At 40.5% G+C, this 21,301-nt stretch overlaps 1 protein-coding gene across 4 annotated transcripts in view; it reads left to right on the top strand.

Moving 5' to 3' along the window:
- Trpc5 (transient receptor potential cation channel, subfamily C, member 5) overlaps window positions 1–21,301 on the top strand; it is a 284,811-nt gene that overhangs the window by 162,726 nt on the left and 100,784 nt on the right. For all 4 annotated transcript variants that reach the window (NM_080898.3, XM_063279766.1, XM_063279765.1 and 1 more), the window contains one exon: window positions 18,680–19,201. In NM_080898.3, the coding sequence (NP_543174.1) occupies window positions 18,680–19,201 (522 nt within the window). The remainder of the gene's footprint in view (window positions 1–18,679; window positions 19,202–21,301) is intronic.

Raw genomic sequence — 21,301 nt, 5'->3', positions numbered from 1 at the left:
CAACCTCCTTCTGTACTGAGCTGTACCAGTTCTAGCCAGTGGTTGTTAAGCTGCCTTGTTCTGCTCCTGACAGCAAAACTGGTTATTTCTCTCAGCACCTCCTTCTGCAAACCCTGAAGCTACACACACTTCAATTTCTGGGAAGATTCATCAAAGCATCCTCTTCTTTGAATACATTTTAAAAGTAAAGATCTGGTCCATTCACAATGAGAGCATACAGGATAAACAAGATAAGCAGGCTCAGCTAGGGCTCTCCTAGCTTCTCTGCTCTGGCTGCTTCCACATCAAGAGGAAGTTCTTCTCACTCATACCTCCATATTTACTGTTATGGCTTTTGTGTAGGATACACTGAAAATGTAATGAATCAAGCAATGTCCAACTTTTCCCACCCACCAACCTAAAAAGTGATAAATCAAAAAACTGGGCGAGCTCAAGACCAAATTGTCTAAGTCAGCAAGACTGCATTAAATTAAAAGTTTGTGAGTTTAGCTCAGTTTCCTGGCATGGACAAAGCCCTCTTCCCCCTTCCATACACACACACAAAAGATCAGAACTGGGCTTGGATTATATAGTTCTGTGGTGGGAATTGCCTACCATGCTCAAGACTCTGACTTTCATACACAGCATCAAAAATAAAAGGGAGAAAAGGATAAAAGGAAGGAAAGAAAAGAAAAAGGAATCCTTATAGAGATTTCTTTTAGTACTTCCCAGAAAGATTCATCATAAATAGTTTGCTTCTTATCTAATCTAATGAACTGATATTTGACAATTTTGTAAACTGGTAAGACATTCTAAGATATGGTGTCTCTACAGTTACAGAAAATGGAGATGTGCACACATGTGCAGTAGACAGCAACTATGCACAGTAACAACATGCACCACGAGCCTCCTTTGATTGTGCCACTAACACCCAATGGTCTAAATCATGATTACCTAATGCATACACAAAACTGTGAAAATGAATAAACATAAAGGATGGTCAAGAAAATATAAGAATCTAAAACACTATGTAAGAAAGAGATAACTAGATACAACGTTTTACCATGGTGTTGCATTTAAATAGATGCTCTATTACCATAAAGGAGGTAGGATAAACCATATGATGGTATTCTGTTCACTAAAGGATTCTAAAATCATGATAGGCCATTTAAACTTTTAACAAGTTGCTCTGATGCTATCTCACTTATGAATCTTTGATAGATGCTCATAAAACTGAAAGACAATCCGTCAAAAAACCACTGGCCACAAGTATAATGAAAACTTCCTTGCAGTTCCCTGTGTGGAACCCCATGCTTGCCTATGGTTCATGAAGATTCTACCAGTGAGTTAGAGCCCCACCATCAAAAGAACAAAATAAAAATCTTAAAAGAAGTTTAGGCATGTAACTTAATTCCTAACTTACCATCAATTGTTCTGTTTTGTTTTGTTTTTTTCACAATCCAAAGGGGGGGGAAATGTGAATGGTTCCACTTATTCATAAAAGCATAAATGATCATAAAGATAACAATGGCAGGGTTCTCACAATTCCTGCTCGTATAGCCTAAAATGTTCACCTTGTATGACATTCAGCTGTCAAGAGGAAGCAATACAAAGTCCATTGCCCAGCTGATAAGCCAGGTGGAAGGAGCCATCAAGACTTTGCCCTGAAGTACCCTTCCTGGATGACAATTAAGCAGATCTTCATAGATGATGTATTGTGTACAGAAGTGTTGATGGGAATCAGGCTTAGAGTGGTATGCAACTTGGTTGATGGGCTGAGGCAAAGCATTGTTGTTCTTGGGCTATCTACTGAGGACCTTGGCCTTTGTTGCAACAATGGGTGTGCAGGCAGTGAAGAAGAATACGTTTTCCTCAAGCACTGTTTGCTTTGCTAAACCTCTGCACGTGCCTGGAATGGTGTTCTCAGATGCGGAGTCCAGAGGCCTGCTGTAACCTCGTGACTTCCATTACACCCTACTGAACAAATATATTCTTCACAGACCTTCTTTTTGGGCATGTCTTCACTCTTGTTCACAGTGTCAAGAGACACTCTCTGCTCAACTGATGGTAAAGAGACTTTCAGTCAAGCTTCTTGGACATTCTGATTCTGTGACAGTGCCACTTGCTAATAAGTCTATTACCATTTGCCTGTAGACTTTCCATAACTGACCATTGACTACAGAAGGAGACAAACCTCTCTTTCAGTTCCTCTTTGAAATCAAATCTACTATCTTCTGTTTCTGGCCTTAAGCTCCACTCCTTGCTAATCTCAGCTAAAGATTTCTCCTGCTACTTTTTTTTGGCAGATGTTCTAGAAGCTGTTCCATCCCTCTTAGAAGCAACTTCAGGAGGACTTGAAAATCACACATTAAGGATTACTGGGCTTTGTCATCCTTTTCCTTTTGAGGCTGGGTTTGTACTGACACTTTATTCACAACATATCTGACTCAGAAGAGTAAAACACGTTTTTAACTTCTTCCCTTCTGCATCACGAAATAAATTTGCCCTAGATGTGTCTTCTTTTGGATCTGAAAGTTTATTGTCATGTAACAAAATTTGAAGCTTAAGATAAAGTTGGATCATTCTGCCCAGTCTTTTTATCTTGAGGTCTCTGATCCAGGCTGAACATCCTGATCCAATACAGCCGCTTATACAGGAGATGTGCTCCTGTTCTCCTAAGCATGAGTTCTCCTAAGCACGTGGGCTCTCTTTGGAATATCAGTGCAGTGGGAAGAGTGCTACAGCTCCTCCAGGCAGGATAGCACTCTCCCACTGTGAGCTGAGGGCCATCTGCAGCTGGCTCTATGGTGGCTTAACCCCAGCTCTGACCCTTGGAGGCCCAGGAGACATCCTCTAGAGGCCACACAGCATTCCCCAGGAGGACTTGGGAACCACAGGACATCTTCCCAGGATCCTGCCCTGCACAGAGTTTCAGAGCCAAGGACACCTGGGGCGAGACTGCAAAAACCAGCAATCTATTCTCTATGTCACTGCAATCCATTTACAATGTATTATCCTCTAACTCCTGAAAGACTCAAAACACCCCTATGCTGATTTTATGAAACAGAACCTTGACTGAGTGTGAAATAAATCCCACATCAATTCTGTGCTAAGTGTCAGATGCTCAGAATTCTCGCAGGTATTTCTGGTGCCTCTGTCGGGTCTCAAGCTTGTGAATGTGACCACAGAGGAAGCTGAACCTTCTTCCTTACTCACCTGCCTCCCTTTGACAAAGAAAAGAAATCCTTGTGTCTAGTGCTAAGTGCTGTATTTCCAGTCCCAGTTTTCATCCATCTTGGAGTTCTTTATCCAGTATTAACTGAAAACAAAAGAGGGAACTAAGTACACTTAATTTTACAGCCCTTTCCCCTTTAAGGCCTTCCTTGGATTAGCACTGGTCTGCACTGCTAAGATGTTGCTGTGAGTGAAAGATCACACTGAAGCGATATAGTATCTAAATACATGTGTCGTTCAGATAGAGGCATATGTTTCACAAGTGACTAAAATGTCATCACTGCATTTAAAATACTTTGCCTTTGCAAGTTTCAAATTGGGACACGTTTGACTTCAGAGAATTAAGGACAAGCAAGGCATCTGATAGTTTCTTGATTCAGTCATAATCAGTACGTATCCTGCTTACCTTTCTGTGTAGAGACGGTTACCCCACACACCTTGTGGGGAGAATATAAAGGGAGAAAAACAGACATAGGGCAGTAGCAGTAGTTAGTAGACAATGTAGCTTTCTTCCCTCATCCCTAAACAGAACCATACAAACTTCCGATCCTTTGACACTTAGTCTGTTCTAACAAGAACAGAAGGCATCTAGGCATCATGTTTGAGATATGAGATAGCAGGGTTAATGATGCATCTAGAAGTGATGAGAGGGAAGGAAGGGGGAACAAAGTCTGGGAGGGGGAGATAAGAGAAAGGGTGAAGAGAGAGGGGTGGAGGGATGATGAGATGAGGTGGTTGTGTTATTCCTTCTCAAATTGTACTAAAGGAACATGCACACATACACAACACACACACACATGCATGTCTGCACACACGCATGCATGCACCTATTGATTCTTTTTGCATAGCTCGTAGAGAAACACCCAAGAAAACAAGGAAGGACAGATTCACTTTGATTCAAATTTTCAGTTCCTTAGTTTCTGTCCCTATGTTCTTGGATAAAGCATGATGTTGGGGCACGAGTAGCTGTTTCACTTCAGGAAAGACAGAGATCCAGGGGAGAAAGGACTAAGGAACAGGGAAAACAACATTCTAAGCCATGTCTCTACTTCCCCCAACTATGCCATATTTCCTACACTTTCCACTGCCACATCCCAAAACAAAGCCACCAGTTTAAGGACAAAGTATTCAGCATGTGGTCCGCTGGGAAACATTTTCTATCTGAGCGTAACGATTAAAGCTAATGCATGATCAGAGTAGAGAAAATGTTTTCTTGTCAATAACTGTTTGGAAAGGAGTTGCTTACAGTTGAGTAATGTCAACAGAATACAGAAGTTCAATCACCAGATGATTTAAGTTACTCTTTTCTATTCATCAAAAGTTACTTGTACTTTCTCTCAGAGGAACAAACAAGAAATTAATACAAACTAAAAAATTAAGCTAATTAAACACACACACACACACACACACACACACACACACACCCCAGAGTTACATGTTCTTTACATGGATCTTGTTTAATCAGTGAACCAATAATTTAATCTTAGCCACTATGTGCTGAAAACGAGCTGCAATCTATGGTATCTGCTGTCGTGGCCACCAAGCAGAGATGTTTAATTCTCATATCTCTGCTGAAGGAGCAACAAATATTTCTGAAATGTGTCTCACAGAGATATCTAAGAGAAGTTAAGCTTCTTGACGTCGCTCGGGCTAGTGATTCTTTTTTCAAAGACTTTCTCATTGTGGTCAAGACTTGCTGGAGATGAATTTATAGCTCCCTGAACATTTAACATAAAAAGCCCCTCAGAAATATCCCAGATAGGAATTAGACTGCAAAGATCCTGTTTACCACATTGCTCCCAAAGCGCCTGTGATTGTACAAACCAACAAAAAAAATGTTCTGGCCACTAACACTGTCATTGTAGGTGTGGTTCATATTTTCCCAGAGCTTCCAAAGCTCAGTTTCCATCCTGAGAATCCGGATATGGTGCCAACATGAGAAGTATTGATGTACCCACTGCCCCCTTTACATGATAGCAGGAAATACCATCATGCCACAGAATAGCAACCTCCATTATGATCTCTTCATTTCTGCAGTCCCAGACTTCCCCTAGAGTCCAGCAAAACCCCTCAGTTTCAGGGAGTGACTATGACTCCTACTCTCATGAGATGGCACTTTTAGTCCAGAATTAAGAACCAGTCTTATTCCTAGTTATGACGACTCTCAGAATGAGAAACAAGTAGCTCAGTGGAAGAGCATGTAGTCCCTCAAGCTTCTGGTCCCCTCCAACGTAGAGTCTCATGCAAACAAAATTGGCTTCTAGTGTTTGCTCTGTAATGGAAGATAGTATTAAACACCTGATTTGATCCTCTTTTCTCCACTTCTCACATGGTAAGACTACAGGCATGAACCACCACAAGGACTCTAGTCTTTTTTGAATCTTATATTTTGGTGTTAATGCCTGGGCCATTACCTTATTGGCGGGTGAGTCTTTATTTTTTTTATTTTCATTTTTATTTTTTACTCCACTCAAGGTACTAAAAGACAGGCAATTTTAGCCTCACCCAGTGGAATTTTTAGAAGGTAGGATCCTTGGTAAATGGTTGACTCATATGGGAGCTATACTTACCAATGTGTTGACCTACAAATAGATTGATAGAAAAACGTATTTATTGTGGGAGCGGCTTAGTGATAGAAGCAAACTCTTTCTGGCTTGCTTTCTCTGTCTATTCAGGCATGTCATATCCTTGTACATCAAAATCTTGTACAGCAAAAAGGCCCTTGTGAGATACTGAGTAGGTGGTGGAACCATGCACTTGGATTTTTCAGCTTCTAAACCTATGAGACAAATCCAAATATCCCTAAATTAACAAGCTCAGGGTTTTCAGTTATTGCAGCTAAAAAATGAACTGAGATAGAAAATGCTATAGAAAAATGAGACCATTGATAATGATGAATACCTGAAAATGGACATTTTGTATCAGTAATGAGCAGAAGCCGGAAGAATGGGAAGATCAAGACTGGTCGTAAAAAGAACTATATTACTACAGGCAGAGCCTTAAGTGTGGCTCTGGTGAGGACTTGGAAGTCAAGAATAAGGAAATTCTGTAACTTCCTAGAGATTAAGTATTGACGAACTACTAAGGGTCATCGAAGTAAGTCCCCATGAAAGCATTGTCAAACAAAAGTGTGAGATACAAGCTGATAGAAATGTGGACAATAAATGCTATTCTGATAAGGTTCCAGATGGAACTGGGGGAAAATATTGGGAACTGGAGTAAAGGTCACATTTGTTATGCAATTTCAAAAAACTGGTATAGAATGGGCTAGGACTATGCAGACTATAGATCTCAAAAGAAATGAGCAATGAAGGAGTCTGACAAAAGAAAGTCCTAATTAATGAAGCATTTAGATTAGTGAATGACGATGTTTTGTGATTTCTTTATTATTAATTAACTTGGTTCTTTGACACTTTCATATTATTCATATGGACAATTGTATATATATAGTATATACATTGATATATATATTAAAATACAATATTATACAGTATATATTATTGTACAATGTATATACAATTACTTTCTAATTACTTTCTCCCCCTGCCCTCTCATGTCTCCCTTGATCCTTATGACTTTTAGTTTTGTTGTATGACCCATTTCATTTAACCAGGACCATATGTGTAACCATTGGATTAGCACTATCCACTGGACCCTCATGTGATCATGAGTGGGTACCCAGCTCAAGGCAATGACTCTCCTTCTCTTTGATTCACCAGTAAATGTGCAGAAGTGCGAGCTAGAGACCCTGAGCCTCTTCTCCATCCATGCCTGACTGTTGACATTCTTCTATAGACTCAATGCTTGCAGGCATTTGCGGCTGCCAACTTTGTGATTAGAAAGGACATGGCATTTCCCAGCCCATTCTTCTACCATCTAGCTCTTACATTCTTTCTGCCCCTTCTTCCATAAAGTTATAGGAGATGGTAAAAATATCGTGTTTAGGTTTGAGCAGTCATCCGCCACTCATTTATTCTTAACACCTTTTATAGCCATGAGTCTCTGCATTCATTAATGTTCACTGAGAAGAGATGCTTCACTTACTAAGGCTAAGAGTATGATTTGTCTACAGGTATAAACGTAACTATTTAGAAGGCAGTTTGATGGTGTATTAATTTAACTTCATGATGATATATAGTTTTCCCCCAGGACCTATGACCTCCAATGCCATAGGATTTTTTTTTAAACTTGGCTTACAATACCAAACATAAATTCCTTCCTATAAAATGGGCCTCAAATCCAATCAGAAAAAATTTCATTACCCTCATAACCATAGTACCATGACTACATTAATGAGTACAGCTTGTGTGGCAGGTTGGTCTCTTAGTTCATAGGGATCACAGCTGGGGAAAAACTTTTGATGCCATTTATCTTCCCCAGTAGGCTGCCCAGCACCTTCTAGGACTATAAAAACCACAGGAAGGAGGCTTCTAGCTCAGTTTCAACTTGCTTTCTCTATATTTTGCAACCAGGGTATGTGGTGTTACCAACATTAGGTTCCTATCATCTAGTTCTCTGAGGCAATCAAGAGGAAGAGAAAGAATGTGTATTGTTTGTGGTGGAGCTCTAGGTCTTCCCTGACCAGGAACTCGTAAGAAGGTATCCTACCTCTAACACTGAGACTTTTGTTTAATAACCCACAGCTTCGAAGAACAGCTTTTTCCAGCCTCCATTGGCTACTTTTAACTGCTTGCAGTGAGATGGGCTAGCAAAGAAATAACTTAAAATAGAACTTATAATTAAAAGGGAAACAGAGCAGAAAGCTTTAGAAAATTCACAGCCCAGCCATGGGCTGGAGACTAAAGGAACATTTCAAAAGAAGGAACCCAGAGTGTAACTGAGCAAGGGCTTGATAAAGAGATTAATGGGAAAAGGTCAAGGAACCCTCAAGATAAAGGAAGAAAAGCACATTAGGTGCTTCAGAAAATTTTAAGTCTTCCCCTACCATTCCAGGTTCAAAGTTTCAGAGGACAGGATAGTTGGACAGATAAGCCAGGGACATGTACACATGTTCACTACTTGGGACAGCCTCAAGTACTGCTTCACAAATTAGACTCCAGTGCTTTTTCGTCACCCTGGCTAAGAGTCAAGCAGAACAAGGTGTTGCTCAACCTTCCACTGAGAAAACACAAGCTATACTTGGCAACATCTACCTTGTGCTAATTCTGCTGATGCACAGAATACAATGGACAGGGACATGGAGACATCTATCTATATTTCAAAGCATGTTTCTGACAAAAGGAAAACAAGGCAGAGGATTATCGCATGGTCAGAGTCATTACGGACAGCTCTGATGAGATAAATATTGAAGAAGACTAAGAGGTTAGACCTATCACAGAAACCCCCTGTGAAGACAATGCTTCCTAGAGCTTAAGTAAGGCTGCCACTGAGACCTTAAAACTGTGTGGCTATGACTCCAGCATGGTAGAGCTATAGGTGAGGGATGACTTTCTAAGGCATTGAGACTCTATGCCCTAACCAATATGCCTAGAAAGGATTATGTGGAGTCAATGGTGATTATGCTAGAGTTTAAGACCAAGTGAGATTTTTTTCCTGTTGAGGTTGAGGCATCTATGCAGCCTGTCAACGCTTTCTTTTCAACTGCTTCTCCCCTCTGAAATAGGAATAGCTTCGAGACAGTAATAGTTTATTTTGGTTTATTTTCTTTATTCATTACTTTCAAGGGTAATCATGAGAACATAGCTTCGTAACTTTCCTTTCACCCACTACCAACCAAATAGGCTCCGTTTTTTTAATCATCAAAGCACTTCTATTCCTGAACTGGAATACCTGGTCATAATTATCATCGTGAAACTCTATGGATCGAAACTGCCTAAACAAAATAGAGAAATCCCCAGTTTCTCTGTTCACAAAAAGCTCCTCTTTTTATCCATCTCTTATTTTGCTGGCAAGCATGTTCTTATCAAGATCTGTAGCCAAAACTATTGTAAAATAATAAATGGTTATTTACATTGAATCTGATCATATAGTTGATAGCAAATTGGTTACCATATAACACCACAGTCCCATGTCTACACCAGAGTTCTGCACCCTATCCAGAAACCATTATTATGCTATCTACATTAACGTTGGCTATATAATGAATAGCAATATGGTAAAATAACCAGCTTTTCACCAGAAGACTGAGACGGGATGCCATCCTCTTTCTAAATAAAGCAATCTACAAAGGGATTTCATTTAAAAAATCACATAGAGACATATAGAAAATGAAACAAGAACTATGGCCTTCCTGAATGGCTGTTTGCATCAAATTCAGCCCCAGACCTTTATTATTATTATTATTATTATTATTATTATTATTATTATTATTATTAACTTGAGTATTTCTTATATACATTTCGAGTGTTATTCCCTTTCCCGGTTTCCGGGCAAACATCCCCCTAATCCCTCCCCTTCCCCTCCTTTATGGGTGTTCCCCTCCCCATCCTCCCCCCATTGCTGCCCTCCCCCCAACAATCTAGTTCACTGGGGGTTCAGTCTTAGCAGGACTCAGGGCTTCCCCTTCCACTGGTGCTCTTACTAGGATATTCATTGCTACCTATGAGGTCAGAGTCCAGGGTCAGTCCATGTATAGTCTTTGGGTAATGGCTTAGTCCCTGGAAGCTCTGGTTGCTTGGCATTGTTGTACATATGGGGTCTCGAGCCCCTTCAAGCTCTTCCAGTTCTTTCTCTGATTCCTTCAACGGGGGTCCTATTCTCAGTTCAGTGGTTTGCTGCTGGCATTCGCCTCTGCATTTGCTGTATTCTGGCTGTGTCTCTCAGGAGAGATCTACATCCGGTTCCTGTTGGCCTGCACTTCTTTGCTTCATCCATCTTGTCTAATTGGATGGCTGTATATGCATGGGCCACATGTGGGGCAGGCTCTGAATGGGTGTTCCTTCTGTGTCTGTTTTAATCTTTGCCTCTCTATTCCCTGCCAAGGGTATTCTTGTTCCCTTTTAAAGAAGGAGTGAAGCATTCACATTTTGATCATCCGTCTTGAGTTTCATTTGTTCTAGGCATCTAGGGTAATTCAAGCATTTGGGCTAATAGCCACTTATCAATGAGTGCATACCATGTGTGTTTTTCTGTGATTGGGTTACCTCACTCAGGATGATATTTTCCAATTCCAACCATTTGCCTACGAATTTCATAAAGTCGTTGTTTTTGATAGCTGAGTAATATTCCATTGTGTAGATGTACCACATTTTCTGTATTCATTCCTCTGTTGAAGGGCATCTGGGTTCTTTCCAGCTTCTGGCTATTATAAATAAGGCTGCGATGAACATAGTGGAGCACGTGTCTTTTTTATATGTTGAGCCCCAGACCTTTCTGCAATGGTAACTAAAACCCAGGTCACACTAGCAAAATACGGGGTTCATTTTTTGTGTGCAATACGAGAAATACATTGGTGAGACCATCACTCCTAAAATTTTCCCCATCACAATAAAATGTATGCCTGGTTTATTTCTTGACTCATAAGCTGTTTTCTTGATTTCCTGGGAAAATGTGAAGAACACACACATAGCTGCCTACTACTTCCTAGTTATGTGTCTTTTTTAAGGCATTGGACTTGTCTTTGGACGGGTTTCCTCTTATGTAACATGAAGGAATTATTATCCCTATAGCATAGAGTAATAGTGAAGACTAAATTATAATCCTCAGTGTGTTCACTCTATGCAGAAAAGACTCAATAAATGCTAACTCTTAGTGTTGGGCTTTTCCTTGATAAGGTGACCCTGGCCACTGTTTTGTGTGCTGTTTTTTAACGCAATCTTGAATTAATTGTACTTGAGCACATGCTCACATGCGGTAACAATTGTGTGAGTGCATATGTATGTGGGTACATGTGCCTTCTTCCTAAGATGGGTTGGTGCCTGGGGTCTTCTTCAGTCATTCTTCGCCTTATTTTTTGAGACAAGTTCTTTCCATGAACCAATTAGGCTAGGTTGGCTGGCCACTGAGGCCCTAGAAACTTCCGATCTCTGCCCTCCCCTACACTGGGGGTTACAGGCACATGTCACTGTGACCAGCCTTTTACATAGGCATTCGTTATCTAAACTGGAGTTGACATGTTTCCACAGAAACTGCTTTATCCACTGAACCATCTTGCCAGCCCCATATTGTTGATTTTATTTAGCTTTCTAAAAATCAGGTGAACTCTATGGCATTTTCCTTGCTGTGGTTTGAATGTAAGGCATCTTCTCCCTAAATCTATATGTTAGAAGATTGATTTCAGAGGTGCTGGTAGGATTGATGTTATTGAGAGGTGCTGTGGACCTTTGGTAACAGGGCTTACTGGGAAGTTTTTGTATGATTGAGGCTGTGCCTTTAAATGGCTTGTGATACCAAAGCCAGCACTCTCTGTCTCTCTTGCTCCAACGTGGATTCATGCCATTGCCATCTGCCACCTTTTCCAGAGGCCAAACGTATTGGCCATGTGATCTTGAGTTTGAACTCAAGTCTTAGCTAAATCTTTTCTCTTTATGAGTGAATTGGCTCATATATTTTTTGTAGTAACATGAAGCTGAGTGATGCAATCCTCTAATAAATTTTGTTTGTTGTAGTTGTCTACTCTAAATTATTAACCTAAATTGTCTAGATATATAAGCATTAAAATCAGCTGACATGATTCAGCAAATCGTAACTCTAATGGTCCTGTTTTCTCAAGTCTGGAAAGCACCTTCTTCCCCATTGGATGCCAATGCCCGTCTCTAACATAGGTCAACTACTGGCTACCTAACCTTCCTGGGATGCACAGGAGCATGTAATGGATGTGATTAGCTATCAGAGTTCTCCATTTCTGTGTAAAACAGAAGAATGAAATTTCACTTCTAATAGTTTCTGAACAAAGTTGACCATAGATTTTCTCTGACATGTTACAATGGGGAGGAGGTGATTGTAATTTCTATCACTCTAGGCAGAAGGCAGGAGATTCATTTCCAAATGATGCTCCAGGCTAGTTCTGTGAGGAGGTAGCCACCAGAAGATGTTGGGTGTCTGTGAACGGATGGTATTGTGGGTATGAATGAAGAGGCTACTGAAAAGGGTCTTCCTTTTGAAATTGAAAATAAGTGGTTCAAATTTCAGAAGGCTGTGATAACATTCTACCAAGAATGCTTGCCTAACTCTGGAAAAACCATGTCCAGAAAATTGCCAAGTAGTCTATCCTGTTCAGGAATGAGGTTAAAGGAAGTTAATGCATCCTTTGGGTCCTTCATGAACAATAGCTTTTATAAAAGCTTGAGCTAGTCTTCAAAGTGGAGAGATTACATATGCCATCACCCATCCCTCCTTGTAGAGGTCAATAGAATTTAGATGAAAATATAAGGAAGGGAACTTTATCTCATTTGGTTCATTACAGGGATGAGCCCTTAACTGAGCAATTCTATCCTATGCTGACTAATCTAGAAGGATCCTAATGCTTACTACTTAGCTTTCAACAAGGATTCCTTGGGAATTCTTGGTAAGAACAAACTCAGTAAGGTCTAAATGCAAAGCCAGAGAGAGGCAGGCATGTGACTTCGTTAATGGTCCTGTCCTTAGCATACATCAGTGCAAATTCTCAAATTCAATCAAGTCAGTTGATATACCAGGTTTCTTGTAGATAATATAAGCCTAATTTAATTTATTAGCCTGATGATTTCCCTCTCTTCTTCCACCCTCCCTGTCAGCTTCTTTTTTATTTCATTAAAAGAAAGATATGATTTTTAACTGGAAGCCTAAGATCATTCAGCCTGATGCTTTGTAGTTCAAAGAGAAGCAAGTTTAGGTAAGAAAAAATAAAATTGACATTTGTATGTGACCTTTATCTGAATAACAAACAAACCAACAGTTACAGGATATTTAAAGGGACAATAACAAATTATGATTCTCAAACAAATTTAAAATTAACATATGTCAAAGGGTTTGTTTTACTTATCAATTAGCAAGGAAATTCATAAACAGGGCTCTGCAAATTGTGGCACATAAACTAAATCCTGTGGTCATCATCTGCTTTTTCAAATGAAATTTCTGTTGGGAGCACAGCTACATTTAATCATTTAAGCGTTGCCTGTGGCTATTTTGTGCTACAATGGCATCAATGTAAGATCCCACAATGCTAAAATATTCACTCTGTTGTCTTTGACAGGAAAAATACGTTGTAGACCATCAAGAATATTGAAGTAAATTTATAGATGTATGCAAAGTATTAATTATCTGCAAGATTATATGAATCCCACCAGATAAGAAATAATTTGCGTTACAATGTATAGAGTGGTATTTTTTTTAATCAAAGGGTATAAATAACCCAAAAAATGTAGGGGGCAGAACTTCCAATTTCCTGCTTTGCACAATGCAAAGTTGTTCTCAGGTTTTCTTGCCAATTGCTAAGAAAGAGCCGTGCCTGGTAGCAAAGTTTCCTCTATCTGTAGAAGAGAAGGCTACATACTGTGTGATGACATGGAAGACCTTGGGGAGATCTACTGTCACACCTGCATCACCCACAGGTCACTTCTGGAAATCTGCGACTTTTAGAAAGACCAAAATGTTCTTTCTAGAGTTTATCGGCTAAAATGCAAATACCCTCTATAGAGCACGGCCAATATAGGTTAATCAATAATTAATGACTTGATACTGGCTCCACTCCCAAAAGAATAGCTGAACAGTCACTCATACGGATAGAAAATTCTAAGGACCTCCATAAAGATTTGATCAAATTTAGTCAATAAACATATAGAAATACTCTATAATATATGAACAGCTCCAAGAAGGCAGTACTGGTGAACCTTACTTGGGAGATTTACCATGACCGGGATGTGTCATCAAATGAAAAGCAGAGATGAAAGCTCTAGGTTAACTTGCATTGAGCAAGTAAAAGAGACATAATTTAATGAGGTAGTACTCTTAAGTTTTTACATCCATCAAAGTTTTTATCTAGAACACCAATAACAACAAGAAAAATAATTGTAAACCAGGTATAATGGTGCAGACATGTGATCTTAAAACTTGGGCTGACAAAGCAGGAAGATCTTGTTTTTGAGGGTAACCTGGTCTACAAAGTGAAACCCTGTCTCAAAAAAGTAAGACTTCTTTTCAAATTACTTTGCTGGGAAGTGTTTCTGTTGGTATACTTGTTTGTTGTGACAGTTATAGCTGAAAACTTCGTATGTTCCTATATAAGCGGTACACAATATACACAATCTGTTTCGGTTATGTTTCAACCATGTAACAAAATCCTGGGCACAAAGAACATAAGTAAGGCAGGATTTATTCAGGCTCACGGTTTCAGAAGACTCACTTCAAGGTCATGGGGGTATGGTGGAACAGGACTGTTCAAATCATGTCACCCAGGAAGCAGGCTTATAGAAAGGGGACGGAGATATAGTCTCCAAGGAGTGTTCTCCCTACCTAATTATCTCCAATGATGTTCCACCCCATATTTTCGCTATCTCTCAATAATGCCCTCATATTATGAATCAATCAAAGGATTAATTCTTTGATTATTTCAGAGGCCTCAGGATCTAATCATCTGTGGAAATAGCATCACAGACATCCAGAGAGGTGCTTTACTGAATTCCTACACTTTCCGATCTGATTAAGTTGAAAATTCAGGTTAACCATCCTTTGCTCTGGACCCCATCTGCTCTTCACCCCAAGCTCCTTCTTCCCTTTTTTCAGAATGTGTCAACTTCCCTCATTCCTGCTCCCAAAATGATCATGTTGCAGCTTCCTCCTGTGCCTTTCACAGACACATTGATGTTTTTTAACTGACATATCCCCAAAAAGATCAGTCTATGGATCCAGTGGGAAGTCTTTTATGACACGCTATGACACAGGAATGGAAGATACAATTCAGACATGAGTAAAATAGAGACAATGCCCTAATGCATCTCCAACAGTTGGGATGTTGAATGGATGAGGTTAACAACGATGACTTCCACTCATCCTCTGTCAATTGTACATGGTGGTGTTTCATGAGCTCACTTTATACCTTTACTTGGGTTCCAGGAATCAAACTCAGGTCACTAGGCTTGGGTGACAAGTGGTTTTACCTGCTGAGCCACCATGTAGTCATTGTTGTTGAGACAGGGTTTTGCTGTGAAGCTCAGACTTGAGACTTAAAATGCTTCTGTCTCAACCTCCTGTGGAGGCATAAATTTTTTGCAGCCTACTTTTAATAAGGGTTCAACTTCTCCTCTATCCCACCACCCAGCAGAGGTAGTGGGAGAGAAAAGTTATTAGTATATAGGAGAAGTGGACCTGCTCAACAATAGTTCTTTGGCAGAGCTGGATCTTCTTTGGCAGCAGTTCAGTCTCGTAGCAAACACCAAATATAGCTCAGCATCTGAAGACCAGTCAGTCCATTAGGCAGGCAGACACCAGACATGAACCAGCAACTGCAGTTCAGTCCTGAAGAAAGCAACAGGCTCGCCAACCAGCCTGAGGCAAGGCAGCAGAAGTAGCAAGCTGCCTCAGGAACCACAGGAGCAGTTCTTGGGCGAGTTCCTTTCAATGTCAGAGTTATCACAAGTTGAGCTCAACAATGCTATGTAAGGTGAACCAATACACGCATGTCTCTAGCGAATAACATGTTGAATCAAACCAAACCAAGGCTCAGTGTTCATCTCCCACTGTCTGTGGGGTCATATTTACAATCTTCCCTCCATCCTTTCACCTATGTGCCCCAGCAAAACATCTTTTGACATAACTTGCCAAAGAACTAGAAGTTTCCACTTCATTTGATCCTTGAAGCTGGAATTTCAGGTGATTATGAGCCACTCACATGCATGCTAGGACCTGACCTCTAGCCCTCGTGGTTGAATAGAAAGTTGTGCTGACCACTGGGGCCATCTGTACAGTGCTCTTTTGTACTTCGTTTGAGAACTGTCTGTCCAGTTAAGTTGTTTATTTTTTATTTACTACTTTGTCATTCCCCAAGGTCTATCAGTTGATCCTGGATTCCATCAAGTTGACAATTAACACTGCTCTTCACAAGGAAGCAAAGAAGTATACAGATACAGAACAATATAAAGTGGCATCAGAAAAGTAGTTATCCTGGATAAAATCTAGAAGCCATAATATTGCAATAGGCAGTGGCAGGGAAGGCATGGTCTCTTTGGAAAAATTTTCCTCTCTGGTCTCAAGTAACCAGAAAAATGAAGTAGAGAATCAGAATGTTCATTATTGGAATTAATGAACTCCAGAAAGCTTTTCATATTTCAAGCACACACACACTCCGTTCAGCTCCATGGCTAAACAGTAATCATGGGTACTGCTTTGGGTCTTGGACAGTCCTGTCAAGCACTGACAAGAAGAAAAGAGAGAAAAAGAGGATGAAAAGTATAAAGAGCAAGGAAGGAGTGGGTGGGAGGACACGTTGAACAGCGTGTTGGGAATCAGACCACGCCTCCACCCTCACCCGGAGAAAACTGCCCACCAGGTTGTCACCCACTCCACCTTCTCCTCACCATTTTAGATAATGACAAAGATTGAGAACCCTCCCTACCTAGAGAAAGGACAGATTTTCCTGATCTGAACTCTGTTCTTTCTAAGCAGCCTGTGACAAAATGCTCTCTTTCCATCTCTCCCCACTCCACGGCTTTCTGCCAGTTGTGTTTATGTTCTTTTCCAGGCCCACTCAGGCCTATTTCTTCCTAAGCCTGTAGGCTTATGTTAATTTCTGAGATGATTCTTTCCTCCGTCCAACTTATTTTATGAGTCGAGTTGTTCACTTCCCGCTGTTTGGTTTGTAGCTTCCCTTTCTCGAGGTTTTACAATGTTTACTCCTGTCTCTGCCCTAGCAATGGATGGCCAATAGCTTTCGGAGGCCAATGCAGCTACTGAGCAAGTGAAGCGGGTTTGTGGCAGTCCGCTTCCCCTCACCTTTCCTGCTTCCCTCCTTTCTGACCACTCCCCTATTTAGAAGTCCCTTAGGAAGCAAAACATGGAAGAAAACAGTAACTCTTGCTTTTCTAAGGTCATGAGTAACTCTAGATTGTTGCTGCTGTTGTTTTCAAAAGTAAAACGGAAGTGTTGATTAAAACAATATTTTTCTACTTTATGAGAATCCCACCTGTCCCTGTTCTTTTCTTCCCAGCAAACATGAAACATGAGCTTTGACACTGTGCTCTTCTTTTCCTCAAATATAATGAGATCAGTATTTCCCCTTTTCCTGGAATGCCACTCATGCTTCACATTCTCAGAGCTCCCTTCCAAAAGGCTTCCTGTCATTTCCCAGTACTCCTTCATCTTCTGGTTATGTGAGTCTAGGGAGCTCCCTCACATTTCTTTTCATTTTGAAATAGTCTTCTGTACCCCCAGTGTCCTTGTATATATGTGTGTGTGCATCTGTATATACATATTTTACATACATACATACACACACACACACACACACACACACATATATATATATATATATATAAAATATGGAGATATATAAAATGTTTGAACTAATGTTCCTGTCTCCATCTCCAAGGTACTAAGATTACAGGTATTTGTGCATGCTAGACAAGCATTCTACTAACTCAGCTGTGACACAGTACCCTCTTGCTTTCTTTATTGGCCTGCAAACAGACTAAGTCCCCAAAGATATATTTTCAAGTGGGAAGGCTGTTTTAATTCATTGACCAGGTTTTCTGCACTTCTTTGGGTGTGCTCCCAAATGTATAAAGAACTCTGTACATTCTAGCTATATCTACCATTTCCAACAGACATCATATCTAGATATAACAGTTTTATCAAAGGTCCTTTTGTCATTAATGATGCTGTCCCACACCTAGAATTCCTCATGTACAGTATTACTTCTTCCTGAAAATACCTAATTCCCTCTATCTTCCTGGACCTAGAGGAAATTGAATTAGCCCTGCCGTTTAGTCTTCTAAAGTTCCACATGCATACAAAGTCAATACCGTGTGTGAGAGACTTTTCTTTTTGCCATTATTTATTTAGTTGCATGATCTTCAACGTGATTGCCTATCTTCTGTATTTCAAGTCAATATTCCAGCACTCTCCACAGCTCAATTAAAGCTATCCATATAGCATCATGAACTGTTATGCTCTTATGATTTGTTCAACTCAGCTCCAGATGGCCAGGAACAGTGTCCTCTCCTTTTTTGCTTCCTTTGTTCTATTAGTTAGAACTGGGTATATTGTACTAACATAAATTTAAGAGCTGAGCTCAACAGTTGCACTATCTTGTTTGAATTTTGGCTCTGCTACTGAAAACTACATAATCTTTGGTATGTCCATTAACCTCTCTCAGCTTCCTCTCATGGGAAGAATATTTACCAACTGAGTTGTTGTGAATATTAAATAAGTAAATATGAGTAATGTACTTAGGAAAGTGCCAAGAACACAGCAGTCTACAACATTAGAGCAGTTGCAAGAGAAAGGAAAAATTCAGTTTCTAAATTACCAGTGGATGCTCCTTCACGCCCCTAACTATAACTGTGCCCCTCTGTTTCTCATTTCGTGTGTGTAGGTTCCCACTCTGATGATGGACACCCAGTTCTCTGAGTTCACACCAGACATCACACCCATCATGTTGGCAGCCCACACCAACAACTATGAAATCATCAAATTGCTTGTCCAAAAGCGTGTCACTATCCCACGGCCCCACCAAATCCGCTGCAACTGTGTGGAGTGTGTGTCCAGTTCAGAAGTAGACAGCCTACGTCATTCAAGGTCCCGACTGAACATATACAAGGCACTGGCAAGCCCTTCGCTCATCGCCTTATCAAGTGAGGACCCTATCCTCACAGCATTCCGGCTGGGCTGGGAACTCAAGGAGCTGAGCAAGGTGGAAAATGAGTTCAAGGCTGAGTATGAGGAGCTCTCCCAACAGTGTAAGCTCTTTGCCAAGGACCTGCTGGATCAAGCTCGGAGCTCCCGAGAACTGGAGATCATTCTCAACCATCGAGATGACCACAGCGAAGAACTTGACCCACAGAAGTACCATGACCTGGCCAAGCTGAAGGTGGCAATCAAATATCACCAGAAAGAGGTAAGCTGAGATAATCTCTGTTTCCTGGAAGCTTAAAGATCCAGTGTCCACAGCATCAAAGCAAGACTCAGTAAGACTTCAAACATATATGTAGGTCGTGTGGGCCTCACAGATCCATTCGTCTGTGATGCAGACAAGCTTCTGGGTATTTCCTTTGTGACCAAACAAGTAGTCACCTGGTTCTTTGAAAAGAAAGCATTATAACATTCTACAAATCCTTGTCAGGCACTGTTCTCAGTGTTTGAAATACAGAGGATAAACACCAGTCCTCCTTGTTTGGAGGCATTTTGCAAGTTTAACTTTAGACTGTTTGGCTACATAAAATTTGTAAAAATAATGATCTTCATGATTTATGTTAGGATTTGAATACACTTGATCACTGATGTTTTTTACCATCAAAAATTCTTTTCATGTAGGATATTGTGAAACTATGTGGCTATTTTGGACACAAATAAATAAATGAAATCTAACTTTATCTTCACAATATTATCTATGGCAAGCGAATTTAGAATTTTCATGATAAACAAAATCCCTCAAGGTCCTTGGAAATGGAGCTAGAGAGGTGGATCAGTGGTTAAGAAAACTTAGGGTTCTTACAGAGGACCCAGGTCTGGTTCTCAGGGCCCACGTGGTGACACAACCATCTCTAACTCCAGTTTCAGGAAGTGCTTTCTTCTACCCTCTGTGGGATCCAGGAATGCCTGTAGTACACATTCATACATACAGGCAAAATACCCATAGACAGAAAATAAATAAATATTTCCAAAAACTTTAAGAAAAAATTTCATGAAAGGCGTGTAGTTTGTATGTCCTAACAAACTGAGAAGAAAAGAATATTAATTTTTATTTATTATTCTTCTATGTGTTTTCTTTCCTTAGTTTTGGTGGGGGGTGGCAGGGGTGGGGGAGGGAAGGTGCACACACATGTGTATTTGTGGGGCTGCTCTGGCTGGCCTTAGACACCTGACTCAATTCCTAAGTACTGAGTTCACAGACATGATCCACCACTTCCGGCTCTGAAGTTCCTTTTAGCCCTTCCTTCCTTCCTCCCTCCCTTCCTTCCTTCCTTCCTTCTGTCATTTATTTTATCTCGTTTTCAGTTTATTTTTTCTCTTATGATTCTTCATTTTCCTTCTACGCATCTAATAGTATTTTTAGGTATGTACGTGAGTGTCTGAGTGTATGCATCCACAGGTATGACATATTGATATATCCATATGTGAGTGGAGGTGTAGCATTCATTCATATACCCAGGGATCAGAGGAGGACAATGATTGTTCTACTCCATCACTACCTGCTTTATTTGAGGCAGGCTCTTCCACTGAACTTCAAGCTAAGTTGGTGGCCAAAAACCTTCTAATAGTCATGCCTATCATATCCTCTCCTCCCCCTCTACACACAGCACTGTTGTTACAGGCATGTACAACCATGCCCAGCATTTTTTTCCCCGTGGGTTTGTGGGATTTGAACTCAAGTACTCTTGTTCACCTCAGGAAAAATTTCTTGGCTGAAAGTGAAAGCAAACTCGTTCTTCTCTAAAGGGCTTTTTCTTTTTTTTAATTGGATATTTTATCTACCTATTTTCAAATGTTATCCCCTTTACCGGTTTCGCCTCCGAAAATCCCCTATCCTGTCCTCCTCTTCTTGCTTCTGTGAGGGTGCTGCCCCACCCACCCACCCACTCCTGCCTCCCTGCCCTAACATTCCCCTACACTAGGGCATCGAGTCTTCCCAGGACCAAGGGCCTCTCCTCCCAGTGATGCCAGATAAGGCCACCCTCTGCTACATATGTAGCTGGAGCCATGGGACTTTCCTTGTGTACTCTTTGCTTGGTAGTTTAGTCCTAGGAGATCTTGGGGTTCTGGTTGGTTGATATTGTTGTTCTTCCTATGGGTTACAAACCCCTTTCTAAAGGGCTTTTTCACTGTAGATTTTCCTCACGATCATTCCTATTTGGATTCAAATAGACTTCTTCAAAAGAATGCCATTTGGTGAAAGATTAGGCTCCAAAGAATTAAACCAAAGCCAATTGCAAATTATAATTTTCACATAAAATAGTACGATGAGGCAGTTTTCATCTCTTAGAAACAGGTGCTGACT

This window comes from Rattus norvegicus, chromosome X (assembly GCF_036323735.1).
Source record: "Rattus norvegicus strain BN/NHsdMcwi chromosome X, GRCr8, whole genome shotgun sequence".
Classification (NCBI taxonomy): Eukaryota; Metazoa; Chordata; class Mammalia; order Rodentia; family Muridae; genus Rattus; species Rattus norvegicus.
This window is presented reverse-complemented; position numbering and strand designations above follow the sequence as displayed.